The sequence below is a fragment of the Bos grunniens genome, chromosome 27 (assembly GCF_055505025.1).
Source record: "Bos grunniens cultivar Pamir isolate PY7600 chromosome 27, Bosgru_T2T1.0, whole genome shotgun sequence".
Taxonomy (NCBI): Eukaryota; Metazoa; Chordata; class Mammalia; order Artiodactyla; family Bovidae; genus Bos; species Bos grunniens.
This window is the reverse complement of record NC_141191.1, coordinates 924,382-952,262: the sequence shown is the minus strand read 5'-3', so window position 1 is coordinate 952,262 and position 27,881 is coordinate 924,382. Positions and strand designations below refer to the sequence as shown.

Below are 27,881 nucleotides of genomic sequence, written 5' to 3'. Positions count from 1 at the left end.
GGCTGTCTGCTCTGTCCTGTTCACATCTCAGCTAGAAAGCTGGATTGGGCTTTTGAGGTGTTTTTACCAGCAGCTTTTAGCTATATGTCAGAATAAAGTCAGCCACAGAGTTCTCTCCTTGATCTGCTTGGCCCTCCATGTTTCTCTGAATTCTCAAAGCAGCTGAAGCCCCAAATGGGGTGGGGGTGGGGGTGTCAGGAGGGGCAGGGGCTGGGGCACCAGCTGCCAACCCAGGACTGACTTTTGTGTGTGTGTGTGTCCAGTTTACCTGCACGAATTCTCCAGATGTTTATACAGCATCCAGTATACAACAAAGACTACATTTTGAACTCGATGGAATCTTTACTCTGTTAATACTTGTTACATGGACCCGAAGATATTACAGGGTTTTTAATTAGTGAAAAATTCATGAATACCATAGAGAAAATATTTTAGAATTTAATGTTTCTGATATTTATGTAAACTTATGACTTCATTTATATAATTACTTCTTTTTTCTTGTATATTCAGGCTATGAATATCCTTTCAGATCAATTTCATGTTCTGATACCTGATTTCAGTCTTTCAAATGAATGTACTGTAGTGCTTGTCTGTATAAATCCTATGAACAAACACAGGGCTTTTGTAAATGATGCATTTATTGTAATTATTCTTGTTTAATTTTTCAATGTTAAACCATGAGAGAAGGGGTTTTCCTGCGATTGTAAAATCATGACACGGTGTGCTTTATTATCCTTCCAGAATGTAACTAAGCTCTCCAACAATCACTCTGAAGTAAGAAAACTTAATTTCAACCAATTGTTGTTGGATGTTAATGACTGGCCTAAACTGTACTTTTTATAGCAAGAAATGCTTTTTGTCCACAGCGTGAAGTGATTTAAAAGTACTGGGTGTTAAATGTGAACTTCTAATGAAATTTGGGCTGAAAGGATGCCTAGAAGAAGACTGAAAATCTCTCCTGTAACCCAGTCTCTGTGGACCTGGATCCCTCCTCTCCGGTGAGACTCTTTGGGGACCAATCTCGATGCCCTGCACCCACTGCAGAGCCATCGAGCTGGACAGTGAAGGTGCCACTTCCCAGACAGACAGGGTAGTGTAGCTCTGACAAAGGCCTTATTTTTATGGAAATCATCTTTTTACATGATTGTAAACATGTTTAAAGAATGGACCTAGGCGTACATTTTTAGATTGTGATGACATAGCCATTCTGGATTGTATAAGTAGCAAATGTAATTTTTACTTTTTCAGCGGCACATTAAAAAAGCCAGCAAGAGATGCGTTCAGGTCACAGTGTGGTATTTATTATGCAGCTGGTATCTTGGTAGACAGAGACAGCATGTTTCTTTACATGTGGGTTCCGCCTTTAATTTACTGGTACAATTCATTGTTATCATTCTATTTTCCTATTAATCTTTTGTGAACTTCCTGAATATGTGACAAAGTATGTACAGTCTACTTTTGAACTATTTTTATCATAGTATTATTTATTGCTTTCTTTCAATAAAGTACTGAAGCAAAATTTCCCAGGGCCAATAAAGAGTGCCGAGGGTAAGCTGTACTCTCACTGAGAACAGACCAGAGCTGGTAATGGGAGCCCGTGTCATCACACGGACATTCTGTTAAGAGAAATGGACGGATGCAATGGAAAGGCCAGAAGGCGGAAGCATAGGTGTCCCTAGAGGACGACCGACGGTGTGTTCATGCCCTTGGCTCCGGAGACAAGAGGCTCCATCACTTCAGCATCTGCGGGGACAAGGCCCCTCTGCTGCTGAGGTGTGGGCAGCGGGCCGAGGGTGGGAACAAAGTGCAGGTGTCGAGGCTCGCCATCGGTCACAGCGTGTGGTGTCCGAGGGCAACCTTGACGGGGATCCAAATGATGCACCCTAGTCCAGCATCAGGTCCTCCCCCAGCATCAGACCCTAGTCCAGCATCAGACCCCAGTCCAGCATCACGGCCCTAGGCCAGCATCAGGCCCTCCCCGACGCTCAAACCCTCCCCCCACCTCCGACCCTTCCCCAGTATCAGGCCCCCCACCTCCAGTATGAGGTGTGGCAGCCCTATTTGTCTGATACTCCTGAGCACACTCAGGCAGCCCCAGAGCAGCAGGACAATAGCTCTGGCAGGAGGTGCATCTTTAGGAATCACCTGCGGAGCAGCAGCAGCTGGGCTTTGTTTCAGGTCAAGGAGAGACAAAGAAAAGGCACTTGTGCAGGAGGCAGTGGAGGCTGTGGGCACGTTCCCCCAGCTCTGCTTCCTCCCCGTAGGGGCTTTGCTCTCCTGCTCTCTCACAGGCCCCAGGGTGGTGTCCTTCCAGATTCACGGTCTCCTTGATATCTCAAGCCCAAGTCCTGAGTTGTGTCCCAGTCCGGTGTGGCAGAGGGCTGGGAACACCCAAGCTCAAGGGCTGAAAGGATTCCAGGGGGACAGCCGGGCCCCAGCACATGGCAGGGTAGGGGATGAGGGTGGCCACCTACAGAGGGCCCCGGAGCAGCACTGGAAGGAGAGCAGTGATGCCTTAGCTCACTGGGGGACGCTGCCCGGCCTGGCACTCAGAGATGTTACTGCCAGCAGCTCTGGGGATACAGGAAGCCTGGTGAGTGACACCACGCCACCCAGGCCGTGTGGTGGGCACTGCTGACCATGTCCTCGGTTTTCATTCTGGTTCCAACTGTCCCTCCAAGGGCTGGAGGGCTCCTCTTCCGAATGGCACAGACTCTTTCTTTCTGTGGGTGAACGCATCCCTTGTTTCTGTTGGCGCTGTTGTCGCTCATCGTGTGTTTTCCTCTTTACAACCTGTGCTTGCTGCTCTTCCAGTTTAACTTAGGAGCAGCCCTCATTTTCTGCATTTCTAGTTGTCAGCATTCACTGGGGCTTTCCAGGTGGCGCTAGGGGTAAAGATCCTGCCTGCCAATGCAAGAGATAATGAGAGATGTGGGTTCAATCCCTGGGTTGAGAAGATGCCCTGGAAGAGAGCATGGCAACCCACTCCAGTCTTCTTGCCTGAAGAATCCCATGGACAGAGGAGCTAGTGGGCTACAGTTCCTGGGGTCGCAGAGTCAGACACGACTGAAACAGGTTAGCACACACTCAGGTTTTAGTTCAGTCGCTCAGTTGTGTCCGACTCTTGTCACTCCTTGGATTGCAGCACTCCAGGCTTTCCTGTCCTTCACTATCTCCTGGAGTTTGCTCCAACTCATGTCCATTGAATCATCATGCCATAGAGCCATCTCATTCCTGTTTCATCCACGAGAGAGGTGGCTGGGGCTCGGCAAAGTGTCTGGTCCCACTGGGTGGGTGTGAACCTGCCCTAACCGCTCCCTAACCACGTGACTGTCACTGTGTCCTCCTCTGTAAATCGGGAGGGGGCAGCACCTGCTTGGTAAGGGGCACACACGGCATCTGGTACATAATCAATGCACCATCCATCTCAGCATTGTATTTACTACTAATAGGGATAGCATTTAATAATCTGCTCCTTTTTCTCTCTTGTCACTAAACTGTGCTCCAGACCACATCTGCTTTACTTACCCCTGTAAATCCCACACCCAGCACAAACGAGACTCAACACATTTGTGGCTGAAGAGGCAGGAACATACGCTGTCCTCAAGGAGAGGAAGCTGAGTGATATGGGGGCCTGATGATAACCCTGTGTGATGAGGGGACCCCAGGAGGACCTGTGTGGCTGTGGGGTGGGGTGGGGGGCATGAGCAGAACCCCTGATGAGCTCCTGGGGATGGGGAAGGTGGCAGGAAGGAGGGCGGGCTGTTCCTTGTGGGGTGTCCACAGATTGTACCTCACCCCTCTCTGAGGAGCACTTAGGCCGTTTCCAAACACATGTCACTGTTAGGATGAAACAATCATCGCCCAGCTCCTACTCAATTTCGTAGAATATGTTTCTAGCACTGGAGTACAATCATCTGCTTTATTCATTCCATGCTCCGTTCATCCACCCATCCAGCGAGCCATCTGTTCATCCATCCACCACTCACTAATCAATCCATCCATCCACTCTTAATTCATCCATCCATCCAACCATCCACTCATTAACTCAGCCGATCATCTCAGACCCATTGAGAAGACAGACGCCTCCTCCACTCCTGCTCCCAGGAGGACCCCCAGCGTGATTGACAGGAGCCTCATGGGGACGACAGGGGAGACACAGAAGGGAGATGCCTGCAGGCCCTCCTCCCTCTGAACGGTGAAGCACCCACCTGGTCCTAACGCCTCCTTGCTGGGGTGTTCAGGCCGGCCCTTTTCCTTCTTGCGAAACAAGCGGCTGATGGAGGACTTGATGCCCTTCTTCTTTGGGGCTTTGTGCAGCGAGCCCTGGCTGCTGGTGCTGCTGCTGGGGTTATTCCCGGGGCTGTCCTGAGAGCCTGTGGAGCTTCGGGGAGAGAAAACGACCTTTAACTGGCACCCTTGTGCAAACACACACCCCTCCACAAGAGCTACTGATAGAAACAGGCACCCAGCAACACCCGCGCCTCAACCTCGCAGCTGACAGTTGGAGTCTCCTTCACCAACCACACTCCACACGAGCAATGCAGGCCCCCGGTGTCAGACAACCGCACCGGGAAGCTGAGATTCTCTGCCTCGAGCTCTCCCGAGAGGAGGGCTTGACTCCAGGCCAGCTGGTGCAGAGGGCGCTCTGACCCTCCCTTAGGGTCGCTGCTCGGCAGGTGACGACGCTCCAGGAGAAGACGAGCTCCCCTGCTCTGGGTAGTTCCCCCCACCTCCCACAGGGTAACTGTCCCCGGCCATGGCAGGAGAGCGACGGTCACCGTGCAGGGCTGCTGGTCAGGTGACCACACATGCCCCCCATCGAGTGCTGCCTGGCTCAGGACGGGAGCTCAGCAAGTGGTGGTCTGAATGAGGACAGTGTCAGTCACAGGAGGGGACAGGGTCTCCTGAGAGGAGACCCCTGCAGAAAAGGGAGGGACCCTCAAGAGTGAACCCGAGAGGCACGGGGCCGTCACCGTCAGGAACGTGCCCTCTACCAAGAGCAGGAAGAAAGCTCCCACAGGAGTCAATCTGTAGAGATGGACGTTTTCTAAAATCACTGAGGTCACTGAGCTCTTCTTCCCCAGCACCTGAAGTTCACCACTAAACACAGGCACCGAACTCAGTGGTATTCCTTTAAAATCATCCTTACAACTCTTTCAAGACAAGAGGTGCAGGGCTCCTGAAACTGACGATGCACACACAGGTCACTTACTTGTGGGCGTCCCCGAGGTCCTCATGGGTGGCTGTGCGCAGCGCCCCCATGCGCAGGCGGCCCAGCTGAAGGGACCGTGGCCAGGCGAGGGTCGAGGTTTCACATTTGATGGCAGTCTTGTCATCTCCTACCTCTTCCCGTATAGCTGGCAGCTGAGGGAGTGAGGTAAGTGTCAAATTGGCTAACAATAGACTGTTCTGAAAAAGGCAATCACACAGGCTTTACATTATAACCAGAAACTTATTTGAAGATCTATTAGCTATGCTTTCCCCCAAGTACAAAAAAACCCTTGTTATAGCTTAATGCCATCTTAAAGGACTGTCTTGTTCAAAAAAAGCGGGGCTATGGGGCAGTGAGAGCATCTGACTGAGTGCAGAGACCCCAGACGGGAGCCTCCCCGCAGCCGGCCTCGGCCCTCCCTGGAATCCAGCGACCAGATGGCCCTGCAGGGCAGGACAGCAGAGCGATGCTGGCACTGTGAATCCTGCAAGGCATGAACTGCCCTGATGAAAGGACTGTGCTCATCGCCAGATACTGCTCAGAAGCACCACAGCTAGAGTACAAAACCTCTCAGCAAAGCCGTCCAGACCTTTCTGTTTGAAGGAGAAAAAGACACAGCTTGTGCCACGATCCAAGATCATTTGTAGTGATGATGCAGGTTACTGGAACCCATGACAACAAGAGAAACACAGAAAAGGTACCTAACCCCTCCACGCAAACACCATGTGCCTGGATCGTATGTCTCGGTAACATACAGACTGGGGACTACCCACTGAAGTACTTACATGCAGTTCGAGTGTCATTTGCTCACAGTGGTTTCCATAAGGCACCCCCAGGTCTTCACTAAGAGATGATCTTGTATCACCCTAGAGTGGTGGGAGGTTCAAAAGGGAGGAGATATATGGGTACCTATGGCTGATTCATGCTGAGGTTTGACAGAAAAGAAAATTCTGTAAAGCAATTATCTTTCAGTTAAAAAATAAACTAATTAAAAAAAAAGAAGAAGAAGAAGAAGAAGATGATGATCTCTCTTGGACTCCCAGCGTTTCCGCTGGTCCTGGGTGTGAGGAAAGGAAAGACAGTGTGGGAACAGATTAACCCTGCAGGGTCCAAACAGGTCTCACTGATACATTTCGGTGTGTGGTTAAACCAGGGGAGGTTTTAGGAAACATGCATGGCATGTATTGTTACAAACAATGAGTGCGTTGTTTTGACCAACTAACCTGTGCCTTTTTGGTGGGATTCTGTAAAGAATACTGATCCTGTGCAGCCCCACAGGAGCTTGGTGACAACAAAGTAACTTAGTGCAAAATATACCTGAACTCATTTAAGAGCAGCTGGATAAACTGCGCTCCCTCCCCTGAGCTCTAACAAGAACCCTCAGACAACAGAAGGCTACAAAGGCTAGAAATTATCCACATGGAACTGAACAGGGATCAATCTCAAATTCAAGTTAAAAGAAGCATTTATAAAAATCAGAAAACAGCAATAAACAGAGCAGGGAAGTGACACACCTGGGTTGACTATGGACTCAGTGGAGACAAACACCTGCCTCAGAGTCAGGGCCCAGGCCAGCACCTTTCCCCAGGCCTCCTCCTGAGGAAGGCCTCTGGGTCTGCGCCTGGCTGCCCTCCCCCAGGATGGGAGCTGCCCCACTGGTGCCACATGTGGCTAGGAAGGGCAGTGCCGTGTCCTCGCTGAACAGGAGGGCAAAGCAGGCCACAGAGCAGGCGAGCAGCACACCCAGGTCACCAACCCCAGGGGGACAGCGCTGCTCTGCTGTGCTCAGCAGAAGGGCTCCCGTGCACTGAGCTGCCTGAACTGGAGCACAGCCACCCCAGTCCTGCGGGAAGGCCCAGGAGTGCTCGGTCAGCGGGCTGGGAGCAGGAGAGGGACAAGGAAGGCCAGCCCTTGGGGCACTGGACTCCAACAACAGGGGCTCATCCAAGTGACCCGAGGGGAGAGGCAGAGAGCTCCCTCCTGATGCTCCCTCCATCAGGGATGCCGTGATGGACACGAGAGCCTCTGGAGGAAAGGTGGCTGGATGGCACCACGTTTAAGTGTCCAGGCTCTGATCAGACTAGTCTGCACCATGCTGCTGGGTGTGAGAGCCTGGGCAGGGTGCCCGGCCTCGCTAAGCCTCAGTGTCTATGTCTGCTGAATGGGGATAGCAGCAATCTGGATCTCACCTGGGGCTGAGATGACAGACTCGGAAAGCACGTGCCTGGCACACAGAGTCTCCTGCACACTGCTACCCACCATCATTAAATTGGCTTCCCACAAATCTAACATCTATGGCTCTGATTCAGTCATTTCTTACATGAAAACACTAAGCGGAAATTCCATGGTGGTCCAGAGGTTAAGACTTGGCACTTTCACTGCCGGGACACTGGTCTGATCCCTGCTTGGGGAACTAAGATCCCATAAGCTGTGCAGCATGGCCAAAAACATAAGTACAGAAATTTTTAAAAGTAATAAATAATACTATGTCTATTATAAACAAGCATGAGATGATCAGAAGGCAAACAAGTGGGAGAAAGGCACACTGTTACAACTGTCCCAACGAATGACCTATTTCCAACAGAACCATCAGCACATTTTAAGTGCTGGGTGAGTTTCATCACTTCCATTAAAACATCAATTATTCACCAGGACATAACCACACAGTGATCATTCACGTTACACGATAAGGACTCTTCAATACTTCACAGAGAAACAAAGGCCTGCTAAATTAGTAAACAGTTTACCTTTCGACGCTGCTTCCTTAAATCACTAGGCTGATAGATGCATGCAAAGAAATGAAGAGAAACCAGATTCATTGCGACTTTGAAGCTAAAATTTCAAGAATCCGTAGAGGCAAATACAGTAAAGCAAAAATGATGGCAAACATGTCAGTGACATGAAGATTTAGAGAACATGTGACTGGAAGCAGAACATTTTTTTTGACCACAGAAGTTAAATAAGCTATTCAAGATTTACTAGAGAAACACTATAAATTATTACTCAAGAAGATACCATTCTATTACAACATCATGATTTATTAAAGCATAGCATTCTGTACAACAAAGGGCCTTCACACGTGTCTATTCTCAGCCAAATTTCTCTATAAGTTAGTTTCTCTTAATCAAAAACATGTTATATTTTAAATTAGTAATTTAACTGATGAGGAAGTTACCATAATATCTATTTTAACACTGAACAAATATAACCACCTTTTGGACATTAATGTAAAATCCTGACACAGAATTTGATTTAAAACTTCTCACAATAAATTCATTAAAGCAAGTTCCCTGTGAAAATATGTAAGAATGAAAGCTAGCATAATAGCAGGTGCAGTCTTTACATTTTATTAACCATAGAAGATACTTTTTTAACGTGTCTAATAGAGACATTAACTGTGCAAAAGCTGATGAGATTTACAGTCTTAAATACAAGCACCAACACAGACAGGATATTGTGTCAGTTCAGTTCAGTTGCTCAGTCGTGTCTGACTCTTTGTGACCCCATGAATCGCAGCATGCCAGGACCCCCTGTCCATCACCAACTCTTGGAGTTCACCCAAACTCATGTCCATTGAGTTGGTGATGCCATCCAGCCATCTCATCCTCTGTCCTCCCCTTCTCCTCCTTCCCCCAATTCCTCCCAGAATGAGAGTCTTTTCCAATGCGTCAACTCTTCACTTGAGGTGGCCAAAGTGCTGGAGTTTCAGCTTTAGCATCAGTCTTTCCAATGAACACCCAGGACCGATCTCCTTTAGAATGGACTGGTTGGACCTCCTTGCAGTCCAAGGGACTCACTCTCAAGAGTCTTCTCCAACACCACAGCTCAAAAGCATCAATTCTTTGATGCTCAGCTTTCTTCACAGTCCAACTTTCATATCCATACATGACAACTGGAAAAACCACAGCCTTGACTAGATGGACGTTTGTTGGCAAAGTAATGTCTCTGCTTTTGAATACGCTATCTATGTTGGTCATAACTTTGCTTCCAAGGAGTAAGCGCCTTTTATTTCATGGCTGCAGTCACCATCTACAGTGATTTTGGAGCCCAAAAAAATAAAGTCTGACACTGTTTCCCCATCTATTTCCTATGAAGTGATGGGACCAGATACCATGATCTTAGTTTTCTGAATGGTGAGCTTTAAGCCAACTTTTTCACTCTCCTCTTTCACTTTCATCAAGAGGCTTTCTAGTTCCTCTCACTTTCTGCCTTAAGGGTGATGTCATCTGCATATCTAAAAGTCCATTAATTCTACACTTAAGAGGATCATTTCTTCATGTAAGCACAATCTCATTTATGAATTACACATGATATGTAGTTTAGGATCCATCTACATATATTATGCTTATAACTGCGTGCTGCTGCTGCTAAGTCCCTTCAGTCGTGTCCGACTCTGTGCGACCCCATGGACTGCAGCCTACCAGGTTCCTCTGTCCATGGGATTTTCCAGGCAAGAGTACTGGAGTGGGTTGCCACTGCCTTCTCCTGTAACTGCACAGTGATACACCAATTCAACTTACTGCTATGGGGGAAAAACACCATTTAATGACACATGAAGACAAAGCACAAACCCGACTAAGGGGACACAAGCTGTGGACCACAGAACGGCTATGACCAGAGTAAATGAGGGGACAGGGTACGGGAGATGGATGGGTAAACTACAGCCTCGGGGGCTGGGGGGGATCTGGATTCATGATGACTAAGCAGACAACAGGATGAGAGAGGGAATCAAAACCAATGATGAAAGCAGACACACTGTCAGAGAACTCCAACAGCAAGGAAAACATACAGAACTGTTCTTTTCCAAATATTTGGAAAGAAATCAAGCATGAAACCACAGAGAAATCATCAAAGAATTTTAAATATCAACTAATTAGCCAATGATGCCAATTATAAAAACAGTGTCAAAAGACCACAAAATGGACTAGTTACCACTTTACAGGCCGCTAAAATGATTCACGGTTAATTTAATTATAAGCTGACTAACAATGCAGCTAACATGAAATGGGTGGTAACAGAAAAAAGAGACAATACAAGTCCAGTTACAAAGCAGAATGTTGTACACGTGATTTCATGGGGTAAACAGCAATACACTCACAACACCTAAGCTAAACACACAAGAAAGCTGGAACATGTGCTTTAGAGCCGCACACTCTGTCACCAAAAGCCCTAGGTCGTCATCCCAGTTTTAGACTCAGAAAACTGAGGCAGCCCGACGTCTTCCCTGCGGCCCTGGGGCCCTGGGCTTTTAACCTGGTTTCACACGCAGAGCTGGACTGAGCGCATGGCCAGGCCCATAGATTCTTGGTTTTGTTCCCACCGCATGCCCTGCACCCTGCAGCCAGGCATCCCCAATGGAGAATGTGCTGTACGGCTTTCCCGTGCCATGAGAGCTGCCTATGGCTACTTTCAGGAAGCTGTCTACTCCCTGAGAACAGAAACTTCCCTGCAGCTGCTGTGCCCAGCACAGGCCAGGCCCAACGTTATAGAGGCAGGCTCTGGCTGAGTTCATGATGACATGCTAAGTTGGTGGTCCAAATATCAAGACTAATTTGTCACTGTGCCATTGTGGAATGATTAAAGACTAGGCGGTTTTAAAACTTTTAGACCTCTGAGCGTAGCAAATGTACCTGATTTTCTTCTGGGTATAAAGAGAAAAAACAAAAAACAAACAAAAAACAGCGTGCTGGGGGAGGGATGCGGCAGGGAGGAGGCAGACACATACCAGAGTCATGATGCCCAGCTGGTCTCCCTCCTGCGCCAGGCTGTGCCGCCTCGTTCTGGGCTTGGGCAGGGACGGGCAGGAGCCAGCATGCGAGGACGTGGGAAGCAGGTTGAGGGAGCTCACTGATTTAAAACGACGGAGGCTGCCTAAGCTCCCCCTGCCCTCCCTGCTCTCAGTCTCCTCGGCCCGCTGCTCCGTGTTCTCCTTCTCTTCTTCGATCAACCTAAAATAGAATAAAATACGTCACCTGCCTTTGTCAGCAGAGGAACCTATCTGGACAATAAATTTGGGCTGGCATTCTGTGTCATGATTAGCAAATTCCAGAAACAGTTGCTCAATGAACATCTCAGCCAAAAGGTTCTACGTTTCCTCTTTTGAATATTCTCAAACTTAGAATAACTTAGCGTTGAGTCTTACAAACTGGCCCTGATCATTCACGCTTGATTTCACTTATTTACTCTAACATTCTGAAGGGGCCCTGGTGGCCACTCTCTTTCCTGTGAAGAGATACCTCAAGTTGACAACCCTTACCTCCCCTGCTCTCAGGGCAGAGATGCACGTCAGTGCCTCAAGTCTTTTCCACTGGGAATCAGGAACTCTGTATAATCAAAACAGCAATTCACAAACAAGCTGCAGTTTCTAAACACAAGTCTCCAGACCAGATGAAGTGCTGAGTTGATCTTTTTTTTTTTTTTTAAAGGTTGTATATATACAAACGCGACACTTGATGAGGTTCTCCACCAGCTTTGTGTGAGTTCCTGGATTCATGTCAATGTGCTGCATTAACCTAGAATTCACAGTTTCTGCTCTTCTCCCCTAATGTGTGGTGGATGCTTTTATATAGCAGTTTAAATACATGATTATGCAAATAAAATGACTTTCAAATTAAAATACAAGATTCTTACAGGAAGTAAACTCTCCAGCTTCACTTCTACTCATACATCTTGAAAGTTTTTCACTGTTGATAATTGACCATTTACATCAAGTCAACTTGTCGCATAAGGAAAAATCACTTTTACCCGACAACTTGCTGTAAAAATAAAAATATTAATATATAACCGTTCCATACTTCCTGCAGGGATGCGGAAAGACCATCTTTCTGAGCTCGTCTGTGCTCAAACACGGCCACAAAGCTGTCTGTCTTGGCGTCAAATGGGCAGGCGACACCACCTGCGATTGCTGGTTGTCCCGTTCACCCCGTCTTTCCCCTGGAGCATCCCGCTCGGCCGACAGGAACGGGCACCTCGGCCTGGGCTGACGTGATGAGAACAGTCTGAGCAGCAGCTCTGCCTGGTCCTGTGCAGGGTCACCGGCCTGCGGCCACTCTGAACATGGACTTGGGACACGGGCATAGCTGTGCGGATGTGGCACCAGGCAGGCCTCGGGGCCCCCAGCCACCTGGCTGCACCCAGACCCAAGGTCCCCTGCTCACCACGAGGCAGGCCTTTGGATTGTATCCTGCTTTGAAAATTGTTATAACTGCCAAGACGGTGTCTAAAGAAAACTTCTTAAATATACTGATGAGATGAGAAAAACTCAAACACACGTCCTTGGACCACTGTCTTACAACAAGCCAATCTTCACACTGCATTAAGTTAAAAAGGAAAATGCAGATCTGAGTGGAAATTTGCCAACCCCAAAACCCCAGCTTTCACCAGGTGGCTTTTCACTAGAACATGGGGGGCTCTGAGGGACACAGGAGGGTCCACGGGCTGCAGGGGACACTGCCTCGGTACCTCACTCACCTTGGGGCTCAGAGCTTAGGGGGGACACCCCACAACGCCCCCCCCTGCCCCCACAGAGTGCTGACACCACACCACGGACAGAATGCCCTGGCTGACCGAGCTCTGTAATCAAGGGCCATCTCAAAACTGAAAATTCTTGAAGCAGACCTGAGGTCAGGTTTCTTACTATGGAACACTCAGACGTCCCTAGGAGAAGACAGCTCCTCAGAGAAACCGAGTTTCTGGTGCTGAGTTAAGGATCACCCACCGGATCTCTTCATTGATGACGTCCAGCTGCTCCTGCATCATCACGGTCAGAGTCTTGGCATCAGCCTGCCTGCCGGGCGACAGCTGAGTGGCCAAGCTGAAGAGGGCGACCCTGTCGCCCTTGTCGTCAGACACGCCCTCGTCACTCTCAAACGCCTGGGCCACGTCGGCCAGCATGCTGGCTTGCTGCGTGCGCTCCCAGTCCTGCTCCTTTGGGGTCTGCACCTGGGCACGACAGGACCACGTCTCATCAGCGACATTCAGGGCAGCTCAAGTCTATCAGAAACTGAACCCAATTTTACATGGAAGCCCTGACTCTGGATAAAGGGGCCATGCTCATGAGACACTGCCATCTCTTAAGCGAACAGGACTCAAGAAACAGGCAGGGGGAGAATCCAGTTCCTAGATGGCCTGGTGACACTCAGGTCTCAGCGTGGACAGCAGGCAATCCTTTGAGGTTATTCACAAGGGTGGGCTGATGGAGTCAGAGACAGAAACTGAAAATTACAAAAATACATCCATGCCTCCATCAGCCAGGCTGGAGGAAAATAAGAAAAAAGAACCCTTCAGCTCGGCAGCCGCTGGGTCCCTATCAGCGGTCATCACTGGTACCAGTTCACCAGAGTGTGCCGTCCTCGCAGGCTCCCAGTCTTCCGTTTCCCAGGCTGGTCTGAACACCCACAGAGAGGCGCAAGCAGGGGCAGCCAGGAGACGGGAGGGCCAGCCCCTCCGTGGCTCTCCTCTCGGGACACAGGCCCTCGGGCTGTTCTGGGGGATGGCTCCTCGCACTGCAAGGGTGGCTCTGTCATCAGAGACACATGGGATAGTGCCAGCGGGGCCCCGTGCCGCCCTCCCGCTCTCACACCTCACACCCTTCTCTCGGAAAACGTCCCCCCTGCCACACTGTCACCCAGGTCCTGCCTTCTTTCCCAGACAGGACCTCAAAGGAACTGAGGGGCAGCCTCGAGGTGCTGGCTTGCTGGCTCCCTGCCCCTGTGTCCAGTGCCCTAGCCTCCTGTCTTCATCACAACCCCGCCCCAGGGCTGGGCTACCCCATTCGCTGGCTCCGGGACCGCCTGCCATCATTCCTCCTCTGCTCCAGCGAACCAGCTGCCTATGGGTTCACCCCATCAGCCCGGTCGGCATGTCCTCTCCCTTCTCTTGCCTTCCAATCGCACAAGGGGAACCAGCAGATTCCTCCTCCAGGGCTCCCTGCAGCACCCACTGCGGGTCTCTGAAAGCTCCTTGGGAGTGGCCTCTATGGTCCCCCTCCCCGCCAGGTCTCCACTTCTCTGCCAGCAGGCGGTGAGCCCCGCCCTGCAGGGCAATTCCCCGGGGGCTCGAGGAACCCGTGTTACCAAGCCCCTTCCTTTCCTTGCCCTCCCCCACGCCACCCCAGCCCCCAGCATGTCTCTCCCTGGGCTCTAGGCCCTGCCCTCCCTGCGGTTATTCCTCAGTCCCTTGCGCCCCTTCTCAACCTTGGAATGCAGGATGCCCCACAGCCCTACCCTTGCACCCCATCTCTCTCCACCGGCACCCGCCTGGTGACTTTACTGTGCTCGTGCCTTTAAATGCCATCTGTATGCCCACGACCCGAAGACCACCCTGACCTGAATGAGGTCTCTCCCGGATGCAGGCCGGAACACTCAGCTGTTCTCCTGACACGTCCCCGGGACACCCAATGGGCTCGTCCACCTCAACAGGGCTGAGGCCTGGCTCTTAGCTCCCCGCCCCGGCAGCCCTCCTCACCTCAGGAAACAGGCTCTGGCCTCGAGCTGCTCAGGCCTGAGCCCAGGCTCCTCCCTGATGTGGCCTACTCTCTCCCTTGTCCCCGCTGGTTGACATGACCCTTTTTCTATCTCCGAGTGGCTACTTCTCTTCCTGCCTCTGGGTCTCTGGTTCAAGATCACCCTCCTGGTGTCACCTCACTGGCCACCCTGTTTACACACGATCATCCCCTCCTCCTTGGACAACTCAGGCACTCTGGTCTCCTTTCCCTGCTCATTACTGTTCAACAGGCTGCGCAGGTTTAAAAAGGGGTCCACAAATTCTTCCATCCTCCTCCCTTCAAGAAGCAGAAGGAGCAACTCCTGCTCAGCCCCTGAGCGAGGCAGGACTTCGCAGCTCACTCTCGCAAACAGAAGTGAAGGTGTGCGGCCTTGAGACCAGGGCGTGAAAGGCCCCGGGCTAAACCCCGCACTCTCACTCTCAGAGGGTGTTCCGAGGAGCGCCAGGCCATGGGAAAGCCACACGGCAGGGACCTCGGCCTGTCCCCAGCAGCCAGGTGAGTCTGAAAGCCTGCCATCCAGCCCTGGGGGGCCTTCCCTTGCCCTCAGGAGGCCCTGAACCAGGCCCGCCTGCTACAATGCACAGGCACTGGGGACTGTGAGCTGCTCCCTGGGAAGTCACTAAGCTTTGCAATGATTCGTTACGTAGCAGTGGATAAAGGACACACACGGTTTTTAATTCACTGCTGGAGTCCTACTTCTGACCATGTCTGGCCCAAACTAACTGCTCACTGAATGTGGAAGCTCAAAACACAGACATGTATGAACAAATACATGGCATGAATGAGGCGAAAAGATAAAGGCACTTAAACTCCCAATGAGAATTCTCACTATAAGCTGATGGATATGTGTATCCATTTACTCGTAGGACGATTTCAAAACTGTGCTAATTAGTACCATGCTGGGCCTCACAGTAGGCCACAAATAATCAAAATTGGTTAAGGAAAAAAAGCATGCCTTCAAAGTAAACTCTTAGCCAGAAAAAGGAAAATGGGGAGACGTAAAGCAATCTATCAGCGCTTTGTTCCAAACCCACCTCAGGACCACAGTGTGAGGGGGCAGGTGCCTCACAAGGTGCCCACCAGGGATGGGAAGGGGGTGGCGGGGTCCTTGCCTCGGATGGCTCATCGTGCAGCGCTGCCAGCCGGCCTTTCTGGGGGCACCACAGCACCGCCCCATTGCCCAAGGAGTCTGCCGGCCGGTCCGCCACAGGGAACCTGAGGTCCGGGGCGCTGCCCAAGTGGGGTCGGCTGAAACACACGGGGAAGAAGAGTGCTGTTAGAAGAAAAGAGAGCTCACTCTGTCAGACGAGCCAAAGCCTGTCCATTTGGAAGATCGGCAATTTCACAGCAAAAGGGCCCCCGGGAGGGCACTGCCCTCCTGGCTCCAATAGCAACAGGCCGCCCGCTGCTCTGCAGACACTCAGGGCTCATCCCCAGCAGCTGGAAAACTCCCGTATGTGGGGAAGGCAGTGCTGACGCGAGGGTGTGGAGCTGACTAGGACAGGATCGGCTGTCTGGGGTTGGGGCGTCCAGGGTCCCCCTGGAGCCCGCTCTCAGGTCCCAGGGCAGGGTGTGCACCTGCTCTGCTTTCCCCTTGGCACCCCACCTCCCCTTTGGCCCACGCCTGCTCTGACCTCCCTCTCTCACGGGAAGTTTGTGGATCACAATCACCGGTCTGCCTGGAACACTGTCTGCACCGCTCTCAGTGTTTTTAAAGGCGCCTCAGACAACCCGCAGCAGAAAAGCCTTGGACCCACAGCTCGGAGCTGAGCACCACTGGTGTCTACCATTAAAGCAGAGGTGAGCGTGTCACCAGAGTCTGGGCTGAACAAGGCCCAGCACAGATGCTCAGGCCCTGAGCACTAAGGCCTGGGCCTGCAGGTGCCAGGAGCTCACTCAGCAGGGGCCTGCTGGGAGGCAGGGCAGCCCCGCCTTGACTGTGAGCCCCCTGTACCGCAGGACCGCCCGGGCTCTGCTCAGTCTTGTCTCTGGGACGAGGGTGGTGCCTTCATGTGCAGAAGTCCCTAAACCCAGGAGACAGGGCCTTCCTCCGAGGACAGGACACCCCATATGTCTGCAGAGTGGCCAGGGCCAACCACCAGCTCAGCCTGCTCGGGGTCACAGGCTGCTCTGCTCGACGGTTTTGCGAACACTGTGCTGCACAGGAGATGGAAATCTGGAATCTCCCGGAGCCACACCTGTCTTCCCTCCCATCTCCCCTCCCTCCTGACAGAACTTTTCCCTTCTCTGCTCCACTTCCACCCAAGTGCCTGGGGCTAGAGCACACTTGGGAACTGAGTGGGGGGTACGACACAGTCCCGCTGTGGACTGGGGACCCTCGAGGGTCCTCTGAGGGCCACAGAGGCCTCCGGGTTGGGTCAATCCCCAACCATCACCTCCCAGTCCCCTCGCGGGGTGCAGCCTCCATCTCTCTCCCCCTCCTCACCCGAAGCTCTTTCCTCCGGGAGAAGGTCTCAGAGACAAGGTGACCAATTCCTCTGGGAGGTCCCACCAAATACGCCGTGCCTGCCCTGCCTGTGAGCCAGTTTTCAGTCCCCACTCCCTCCCTCCTGAGGCAGCACAGTGCCCCCCACCCAGCCCACACTGCCCACAAGCCCCACTCTGAGGCCCCACCTGTGCTGCTAAGTCACTGCTGTGACCCCTCCAGAGCTGCCTCCTGGAGACACGCCTCCCTCGCACCAGCCACTGTGGCCCACTGTCTTCAGAGCACAGCGGCTCCTCCTGCCCCGCGGCTGCTTCCTCTTCTCGTCTCTCACTCTCACTGACACACACGGGACTGGTGACCAGGTCCCAGGCTTCTCCATTGGAAGCCCCCAATTGTGTCGGGCCTCGGTTCCTGGCACCAGGTCCCTCCTCGTTACCCAAAAACCCCCAAGAGGAGGAGGCCGTGTCCACCTCCTCTTCCTCCACTGTCTACGCAGTCCTCCTCACACTCACCTCGTCCACCCCGGGAGCAGGGGTTCCCCACCTCTGACAGCCCCAGCCCCTCACCCTGGAGGAGCTCTGCCACCAAGTCCGGCCACGTCCCCTCCTGTTCTGCAGGGCACGTGCTCTCCTTGAACTCCACCCACCATGGTTTCAGACACAGGACCAGTTTCTGGCTCTGCCTTTGTCTCAAATGACATCTCCTTTTCTCTAGAAGAAGGCTGGGTGGGGGCTCTGGACTGCGAGGATCCCCTAAGCACACAAACACAGAAATATGCGTATGGGCTCCAAACTGTCTCCTAAGTCAGCATTCAAGCAGTAGTCCATTTCCTACAGATGAATGAATGTCACCAGTAAGCACTTAATAACCTTTGCTAAAGTTTCTCTCTCACTTGTGACCATTTTCCGTGAAGAAGCCAAAGAAACATTTAAATACTTAATAAGAATTACCGCCCCTATAACAACGAGGAAGAAAAAATCAGGATGCTCAGTAATCTGCTCTCCTCATTCACAAGCCAGGTGATTCCTCCCACCGCAGTCAAAAGACTACAGGTCATTAACCTTCTGCGACTCTTCAGAAACGTCAGTGTCACAGTCTGTCAGGCCCCTCAGATGAATACGCCCAAATACCAACTGGTCGGCCCCCTACTTCCAAACCTCTGCCTGTGGTTTTGAGTGTTGTCAATCCTGTGACGACCACTCCGTGGTACCAAGTTTGACCCTAAGTAACGATGCTTGTCTCTTCCCTTTCGCTGGCCACGAAGCTACAGGCTCCTTGAGGTGCGACCATGAGCAACACCCAGTCATACTGTCCACACACCAGACAGGCCCTTGTCACACTCGACAGCGCTGAGGGGAGCTGCCTGGGGGAGCAGCCTACCTGTGGTGGAAGGGAGCCCCTCGCAGTCTCGTCTGGTCCACTTCGGCTCTCAGGGTTTCCAGGTTTAGAATCAGCTGGTCCTACGAAACAGCAAATGACACAGCCTGCACCGCTTGCTTTCTGGATGTAAAGTGACTTGCACCAAAATGTGCAGAACAGGTTACATCAGTAGGTATCAACTCCCAACATTGTAATTCTGAGAAAATGTTCTCTAAGAGTCCCTAGCAAATAGAAACACTCAGAACAATATTAACCCTTATAAACCATAATGAGGAGGAAGTTCCATCTCAGGTGTAGAAAAGGTTTCTCTGGAGGAAACATGGCAAGCCATTAACAACGATGAAGTCTGTAGAGAGAAGCTAGACTTCAGGCGGGGGTTTCGGGTCAGGGGGACACGACTCACTCTATTGCCCTCCCTCCTCTCACTGCTTTAAACTGTCTCCATGGAGCTCACCTGCATTCCTCACATTCATTCCTCTACAGCCCACTTCACTTGCTCATGGGGTAAAACAAGTCAAACGGGCCAAGTTTGTGAGTCACTCAACTCAACCTGGAAGCTCTGTGCTGTCGGCCACGGCAGTCACTCGCCTCGTGCAGCCCCTGAGCACGTGAGACAGGCTGGTGCAAAGCCCGATGGGGAAATCACACAGAGGATTTCAAGACTCGTGGTGAAAGAAGGACGTCGAGTAGCCCGTTGGTTTTTAGGAAATTTTAGATTGTGTAGGTGGCTCGTATTATCTTTCTGACGCACAGCACAGTCCACGTGAATGGCTCACGCTTTGTCTGAGCTTTTGGGTGATCCCTGAAAGGACTACTCAGAATTCTGAACCACACACAACAGCCACACACTCTAAATCCATCTATAATGCAAACACATTCAGTGTTCAAAACCAGAAGTGCTATACGTGTTATAGCAGTGGATTAGCCATAAGGAAAATGGAACTCGACTTCTGCTAAGCATCTGCTCAAACTCATGTCCACTGAGTTGGTGATGCCATCCAACCATCTCATCCTCTGTCATCCACTCTCTTCCTGACTTCAATCTTTCCCAGCATCAGGGTCTTTTCCAAGATGAAAATTCATATTAAAAAACTGGAAATAATTACCTCAAGCAACTTTTAAATGCGATAACAAAGTTGCCAAGTCTGTGTTTTATAAGATGAGCATCAATTTCAAGGTTTAAAAAGCTGTTTTAGGACCTACTGTATTAAAAAAAATGGAGAGAAGACAAAAGAATGATCTATTTGAGATTGGCTCTGTATGAGAAATTGCTGAGAATAATTGATGGGACGGGTCATGGGTATTTATTATACTACTCCATCCACTTTTGTGCATGTTTGCAATTCTCCATCGTAATACATTTAAAAAGTTTATTTTCTGTTAAAGCAGAGTCTTCTCCAGCAACACAATTCAAAAGCATCAATTCTTCAGTGCTCAGCCTTCTTTATGGTCCAACTCTCACACCCATATGTTACTACCGGAAAAACCATAGTTTTGAGTATATGGTTTGTCATATATGGTTTGAGTATATGGTTTGTTGGCAAAGTGATGTCTCTTAGTTTTCAATATGCTGTCTATGTTTGTCATAGCTTTCCAAGGAGCAAGCATTTTTTAATCTCATGGCTGCAGTCACCGTCTGCAGTGATTTTTGAGCCCAAGGAAACAAAACCTGTCACAGCTTCCACAATAAGGCGTAGGCATTCAAAGATTTTTAAAGCAAAACAAAAGTTGACTTTGAATCGGCTTAGTCTAGTCATAAACAGCATCCCGATCTCAACAGCCTCTGAGCAGCAGTTATGAAAGTAAGAAGTGCACCCCTGATCGGGAGATATTGAGCTCTCTGCCTAAGCAGGGAGGGCGCCTCACCGCGGGTCTCACGATGGGAGTCAGAACCACTGCTCCCTGGAAGTTCGCCTGTGAGGCTCTGCAGTCCAGGCCCAAAAACACAGGTATGGTGGGGACAGTACTGACACGTGAGGCTGGACCCGGGATCCCCACTCCATTTCCTGGATGGTCTGTATTGCCGTGTGGCCAACCTTTCCAGGAAACCTCTCTCAGGACTCGGTGATGTGAGCCTCCACCATCACCCTTTCCTGACGCGCCTTCTGTTGCAGCGCAACTGCGGTTCTCCTGTCTAGAGGCAGCCATCCTACACATACACCGTGTCTGGACCAGCGGTTTGGCATGTGGGACTCCAGCGCCACGTCCGAGGCAAGCAGGCTCCACACCTGGGTGCCATGCCTTCAGTTTCATGGGCCCCAGGCTGGCACCCCTAGGTTTGTCTGAGGGGCAGTTGGGAGGTCCACCTGTATCCCAAGCAGCTCCCCGGACTGGCTGGTCAGAGCAACAAGCAGCCTCTTTGAATGTGGGGAAGCCCTGGCTCCTACCCACTGCCTACGGGCGACCACCTCTGGCCCTGCTCCCAAGGAGGTGGGTGCCCGGATCAGCAGATGGGGCCACACAGGCACACACTTGATGCCAGAGACGGGAGTGGTAGAGAAAGGCAGTGCTGGCCCCCGCCCAAGCCACGTCTCCTGCCCAGACGCCGCCTCCCTGTCAGCACAGGCACCCGCTGCAGCTCCTTGTTCTTTGCCTCCAGTTGGGCCTCCATCTGGCGCAGCCTATCCTCGATGCTGCTGTGTCTCTCTCTCCTGCCTGTCGGCCAAGAACAGCATCAGCTCCGCTCACAACAACCCTGTCCTGACAGCACGCGGGCTGTGATCACAGGGGCGGCAAGCGGGCCATGCTCTGTGCGAACCACGGGCCCTGGGTTCGCCAGGGGCACTCCCGCATGCCTGCTCACACAGCCTGCGCGGCTTCGTGTGTGACACATGGCTCACGGAGGATGCTGGTGACCAGCTTGTGAGAGGAGACGTGCTCCCCGTGCCCCAGGCCCCACACCCACGGCCGCTGCGCTCCCTCCTCAGACTGCCTGTGGCGAGCCCGCGTGAGCAGCAGACAGCGGCAAACGCGAGGCACACGTTCTACCTTCCTAAGCTGGGAAGGAAGTTCGAACCGTTTAGCCTCCTGAGTGGTAGAGCTTCCGGAAGACAAAAGGTCGGACTACAAGGCCGACTGGGGATGGACAGCAGAGATGCCAGGGGAGAGGAGAAACCAAGCCTGGAGAGGAAGATCACAGGCAGAAGGGTGCCCCCTGGCGGCTGTTAGTGACCCTGCTCTGGGAGGGTCTGTGAGCACCGGACACCGGCGGCCTCCCGCGACGTGATGGCCCCTCAGGTGATCACTGAGCTCCTGGCAAGGCTTCCGACAGCCGCGTCAGCACAGACCCGGCCCGACTCTCTATGTTCAGCCAGTGCCCACCGGCAGCGCAGGGCAACACCTTTCCCATCAGAAGGACAGGGTGGGCTGGCTGGCTGGCAATGGGGTCGGTGCCCCCAGCAGCGCCACAACCGAAGGACATGGCCTCTCACCCGCGGGCTCCTGGGGACGGCGAGTGGGGAGTGGGGCCTCGGGTCTGCACGTGCCCTGCTGGGACTTCTTTAACAAGTGTATGGATAACAACTTAAAACTGTGTTCATTACAGAGCTATTTTGGCCATCTCTTAAACGAGAATGGGATTTTTCTAGGTCTCTATTCTGCTAGGCTTTGAGTGGCTGACTGAACTCTGAGCAGCAGTGACTCGGAGCTGAAGCGTCCTAGGGACACACAGAACTCGGGACAAAACTGGAGGGAAATTAACGTAGGGATGATGCAGAAGTGGGGCGTGCCTGACACTCAGGGAGCGCTCCCATCTCAGATGGGCAGCACGACCCCCATGTCTGCGCTCCTCTGTGGACTGAGCAGCACGGGCAGGGGCGCGGTGGGAGAGCAGGGGAACAGGCCCTCCCTGTGCCCGCCCCCCAGGGACCCAGAGCAGCACCTTGGAGAGCGAGGCCACCCTCTGCGCCTGCTCCGCCTCCACCTCGGGCAGCGTCTCTGCCCTCCGCAGTCTCTGCTGCAGCTTCTCTACCAGCTCCAGGTGCTCCTGCAACTGGCGGTTCTTATCCTCTGTCTACAAAGGGAGAGCAGAGGATCAACACAGGCCGAGAGGTGTAGCCACTGTCGCTTTAAGTAAGCTGAGACAAAACCTAAATGCACATGTCTAGTGGATTCATTCTGTTTCGGAAGCTCCCTCAGGGTATATTTTCTCTCAGTGTTCCTGGGCTTGGTCTCAGTGAGCAGAATGCCTCCTGCCAGAGTATTTGCTTTTCCTAAACATTCCCCAAGGACATCTTAAAAAAAAAAAAAAAGTTCTTCTATATTAAAGAAGATCTGTAGAATCTTATTCATTCTTATTGACAAGTTAAGGGAAGAAGGGTTCACTACAGACCCTTCTTAAAACGTCACCAGAATCATCATTTAGAGGGAACCCTACCGACCCCAGATGGCTACGGGCGTGTAAGCCAAAATATGGCTTTCATCTCCTCTGAAATACAGACCTGATAAGAGCATGCCTGGTGAAATGCCAGCTAGTATTTGTAAATGCACGATTATTCTTTTAACAGATCTTCTTACTCTGAAAAACTTTCAATGTAGAACATTTAGACAGATTCTTTTTTAAAAAAGAAAAAAATTAAACTATCTATAAGCTCAGGTTCCTGAGAGGTTAGCATTTGTTTCTAAGCAGCTTTCTTACTTTTTCTGTGTGCGTATTCTTCTATGTACGTACACAAACAATATGCTATGCTTTAAAACCCGCAGAAAACAATAGCATATGGTACATAGTATTTTCTGATCTGCCTTTTACAGCCATTATTTTGTATATCGTGATGCTTTTAATTAGCATTCCCCATCATACTTTTCAATGGCTTTCTAGTATTTTATTTTTGGGGTGGGGACAATGATACACTTTGGCACGCACCAGACTGACTCACTTTGTTTTGGAGAAGCCAGATTTGGTTTTCCTGGTTAAGTCCTGATTATCTGAGACCACTCGGGAACAGGAGCGAGTAAGGCTCACCACACCACAGGAAGTACAAACCCTAATCAGACCGGAGCTCTAACCCTGCCTTTTGTCACAGTGACCCCAGTTCCCAACAGGCAGCCAGCTGCCGTGAAGTTCCCTGCTGCTCTCTACTCTTTCGGTAACAACTCTAACAAGCCAACAGATTCACCTTCAAGTAAAACAAAAGAGTCAGGAATGGAATTCCACAAAATGGTTAAACCAAGTCCCAAATAATTCAAACCTGTAAGTTGCAGTCACCCGCAATTTTTTAAAAATGTATTTCCTTCCAGTACAGCTGATTTACCATGATGTACATCCACACTTTTGAACACAGTATTTTAGGGTCATAAGAACTTTACACTGGGACTTGATTTCCAATGCGGGAGTCACATGAAAAGATCTTTACCTTCCTTCCTCAGTAATTCACTACTATAAAAGTCAGACACGGTTCATAAAAGCCATTACCTGTCGATGCCTAGGATCCTTATTTGCAATTTCATTTTCAAGTTTATTACTGATGTCGTCCTAAGTTTCAAATCAAACATAAAGTTAACGTCCTCAGAATAAAAGTCCTAGACACGGCAGTTTTCTCGGACGTGAGCAAAAATGCGCCTATCCCAAAGGTCACGATTGGCACCCATCTGTCTTAACGTTCTGTCCAGCCACTTGGTTTACCAAGCTTCTTTTCTACATCATAAACCCAAACAGCAAACGAAAAGTATACTAAACTACCCTGTTATTGCAAGAATTCCAGGAGGGAAGGTATCTGGCATGAAGTCAGGACCTCTGTCTGCTACACCATACAGGCGGGCTTGACCCAGAACAAGGAGGGACCTTCAACAGATCCAACGGGGAGCTCTGAGGCTCGTTTCCTCGAGTGAAAGTTGGAAAAGTCTCATGCAATTTCCTCAGAATTAAAGTAGAATATTAACGAGTGGAAACAGAAGTCAAATTGTACACAACTGGGAGCAGCCTTCTCAAGCCTAGTTCTTCAAAAGCAGAGTTACACCACATGGATGAAACGCTCAAACCAGGACCAGAACTTGCTGCTGGTGCAACTCCTGTCCGCCACTTCAAAATCCACTTCAGGTCCCTCCCTGGTCACTAAGTAACCAATGTGGGCAAAGTCCTAACTTTAAAAGTGAAAGGTCTTGAAAATGCGTTTTCTAGAATTCTATACGTATTAAACTCTGCCACCTAATCTCCTGTTGCCAAAGAGTAGTGTGAATAGCTTATGCAAACCTGTGCAAATATTTCTGTTTTGAGTTCTCACACAGAATTACTCACACCAAGCTACTAAACAAGTACACCTGCTGTACCACATGTTGGAGGGGTTCTCTCTGAGACGGTCTCACGGGGGAGGGGTGGGCCGGGTGGGTGCTGTCTGTCTGTGCACAGAGGAGAGGCGAGGCTCACAGGAAGAGGCCTGAGTCCCCAGCACTCTCTGTTTTCACAGTGACCGCTAGGGAGTTTCTCATAAATCAGGACACCCGCAGACATGACCGCCAGAGACATCACGATTCCACATGGTTACACAGCTCGGGCCTGAGGATCTGAGGGTGAGCAAACACCACTCGACTTGTCTGACCGCCGGTATCACTGTCACACATCCCTTCAAGGAGCGGAACCTCAGAAAACTCGAGAAGATGGCCAGGCAAGCTGCCTCAGCAGAGCCCACACAGCATGCTCCCATCTCTCCGAGAGAACAGGCTCCACAGGTGTCACCAGACTCGCCTGAGTGAATCAGAAGCAAATTTCAGCATCATCAGGAACACATTCGACAGGCAGTTGCGGGGGGCGGGGGGCGGGGATGAACCGGGAGACTCGGGTGGACATATATACAGCACTGATACTACACATAAAGTCAACGAGTGAGGACCTAGTGTACAGCACAGGGAAGTCTGCTCAGTGCTCTGTGGTGAAGCAAATGGGCAGGAAATCTAAAAGAGAGACAGACACGTAAATAGATAGATAGATAGATAGATGACTGATTCACTTTGCTGTACAGCAGAAATTGACACAGCAGTGTAAAGCAACTATATGCCAATAAATGAATGAATGGATGAATGAATTTTTAAAAAAGGAACACAGTGGGCCCCCTAGAACTTGTGGAAATGAGGAGTCCACACCCAGGGTGCGGCACAGCGTCAGGGCTGCCCTCACATTGGTCCACTGCCAACGGACTGCCTGGACCAGGCCTCTTCTACCCCAGAGACCTCGATGCAGAGGTAGGGAGGCAGCCAGTTGTGGTCTCTCTGGTGCTCTGCTCTTACTCACGCAGCCATCCCAAGGCTGAGATCCCCGGGAGAACAAGAAACCCACATTCCACCTCAGGACAACAGACACAGCTGCAGTCACTCACTTCGCGGATGTCCTGCTCAAGTTTTCTGTTCATGTTCTTGGACTTGAGGAGGTCCTTCCTGGTCGTGTCCAGGTCCTCCTCCAGATGTTTCACGTGGGCAGAGAGGGCTGCCAGGCGCTCCTCCATCTGGCTCTGCTCCCGCAACTGCCTCTCTATGATTTCCTGGAGCTCCATCTTCTTAACCATGTCTTCCTTGTGGCTTAGAGAGCCATCGGAGGGTCTCTAAGGGGGAAAGGAAGCCTTACACAGCCTGGTTTTGGGAGGGAGGGAACACAGTACTTCCGGGCAATCTGTGAGGTCAAAACTGCCTTCTGCGCTCTGGGAGCTCACAGGACCCTCGTGGCCACTCAGACCTACATGGTGCATCGGTGAGAGGTCCCAACAGCCCCGCACAGACTGGATGGTAAGACGAGAACCAGACAGAGAGCGAGACCAAGGACTTGCCTTTCCATTGGCGCTTGGCATGTTTTCTCGCTCATGATGTACATCAAGCACCCTGTCCGTTAGTATCTTTTCCTGGTTATTCTCCTCTGAAAGAATCATCTGCTAAAACCAAAAAAATTGAATCAGAGTTAAGAAATAAGTAAAGACAGCAAAACTCCACCTGGAAAACTCAACTCTAAACTGAAAACACAACATAAAAAGAAAATACATGGTGATGCTATCCATCCCGAATACCACCAGGTGATTAGAGTCAGAATTTGTCTTCTACTGGACAAAGGGGTACTTAAGAGATCCTGCAACTCTGAGCCACAAGTCTAGTTTACTAGTCATTAAAATAACCCTAGTGGGCGGGTCTTCAATCAGAAAGATAAATAACATCTGATGCCCACCACTACAGCCTTCATTCTTTTTTAAAATGAAAGGATTCAAATGACAAACCCTTCACGGAAATTACACAAAGACTGATCAAACTTACCTCTTTATGTGTGGCACCTAATTCTTCTTCTAACAAACTACACCTTTCGAGTGCTACTCGTAATCACGCTCTCAACTCAAATAAAAGGGGCCGAGTCACTGTGTGTTGATGTGTGTATATACGTTAGTACACTTCTTAGTGTATACTCACCCTAATACATGGATACTGTCACAGAATACCTTGAATGTCTCTCATTGATCTTAACGTCAAGAGAATCTGCTTGTTAACAGCTTTAAATTCTAAGTTTGAGAGAACAAAATGTTCTCCTAAATTAATTATTACCCAGTTTTTAACTGCAAATTGATATACAGAATATAATAAATCTTGAGACATTCATGCCAACTAATACTTTTTAACTGGGGGCTTCCCAGGTGGCTCAGTGGTAAAGAATCTGCCTGCCAATGCATGAGGGCAGGTTCGATCCCTGGGTCAGGAAGATTCCCTGGAGTAGAAGATGGCCACCCACTCCAGTATTCATGACTGGGAAGCCCCATGAAGAGAGGAGCATGGTGGGCTACAGTCCACAGGGTTGCAAAGATTTGGACACGACTGAGCATGTATGCAGGCAACGCTTTTTAACCATATAAAACTCTGAATTCTTACAGAAAAAAAATGTATATACAAGAATTCAAGATGCTCAAAAGTCAACTAGTTACATAAATATGTGCATCATCCGCCTAACAAGGCAGCAAGTGTACAAATCCAGGACGGCCGGATGGCTGGTACCTTCTCGTCCAGGGCCTTGTGGTGTTCAAAGAGCCATTTCAGCGCCCTGAGCACCTCCATCTCACTCCTCATGCCGGCTGGGGACTGCGCCTGCCGCTTGCCTGCTGTCATCCCGACGGGTGGAATATATCGCGAAACCAGGCACTCCAGGTGCTCCAGCAGCAGCTGTAGGGCAGGGCCAAAGGAACACCTTCAACCTCATGCTCGAACTCCGGGCCGATAACTCCTCTCAGCCTCACGCTATAGCCGGAAACATGCTAAGGCACGTCGGAATCCTGCCAGTTCAGTTAAAAGTTAGAGTGGACTTCCCCAGGGGTCCAGTAGTTAAGACTCCACACTTCTTCAAGGATCATGGGTTTTAACCCCTGGTCAGAGAACTAAGA

General features: G+C 50.7%; 1 protein-coding gene across 1 annotated transcript; it reads right to left on the bottom strand.

Moving 5' to 3' along the window:
- Positions 1 to 1,464: 1,464 nt before the first annotated feature.
- On the bottom strand, positions 1,465 to 27,609 carry LOC147343368 (liprin-alpha-1-like). The gene is made up of 13 exons (XM_086379657.1): positions 27,499 to 27,609; positions 26,133 to 26,249; positions 25,854 to 26,075; positions 23,957 to 24,016; positions 22,427 to 22,558; positions 18,547 to 18,626; positions 15,755 to 15,968; positions 12,933 to 13,156; positions 10,941 to 11,163; positions 6,001 to 6,081; positions 5,216 to 5,412; positions 4,212 to 4,384; positions 1,465 to 2,904 (listed from the first exon to the last, which is right to left on the bottom strand). The coding sequence occupies exons 1-13, from the start codon at positions 27,607 to 27,609 to the stop codon at positions 2,849 to 2,851; spliced, it is 1,890 nt and encodes a 629-aa protein (XP_086235783.1). The 3' UTR covers positions 1,465 to 2,848.
- Positions 27,610 to 27,881: the final 272 nt, after the last annotated feature.

Coding starts and splice junctions, on each gene's coding strand:
- LOC147343368 (XM_086379657.1), bottom strand. CDS start 27,609: ATGACAGCAGGCAAGCGGCAGGCGCAGTCCCCAGCCGGCATGAGGAGT. Junction 22,559..23,956: donor AGGATCCTAGGCATCGACAG/GTAATGGCTTTT, acceptor CTCCCTTTGTAG/ACAGAGGATAAGAACCGCCA. Junction 11,164..12,932: donor GTCATCAATGAAGAGATCCG/GTGGGTGATCCT, acceptor ATTCTATTTTAG/GTTGATCGAAGAAGAGAAGG.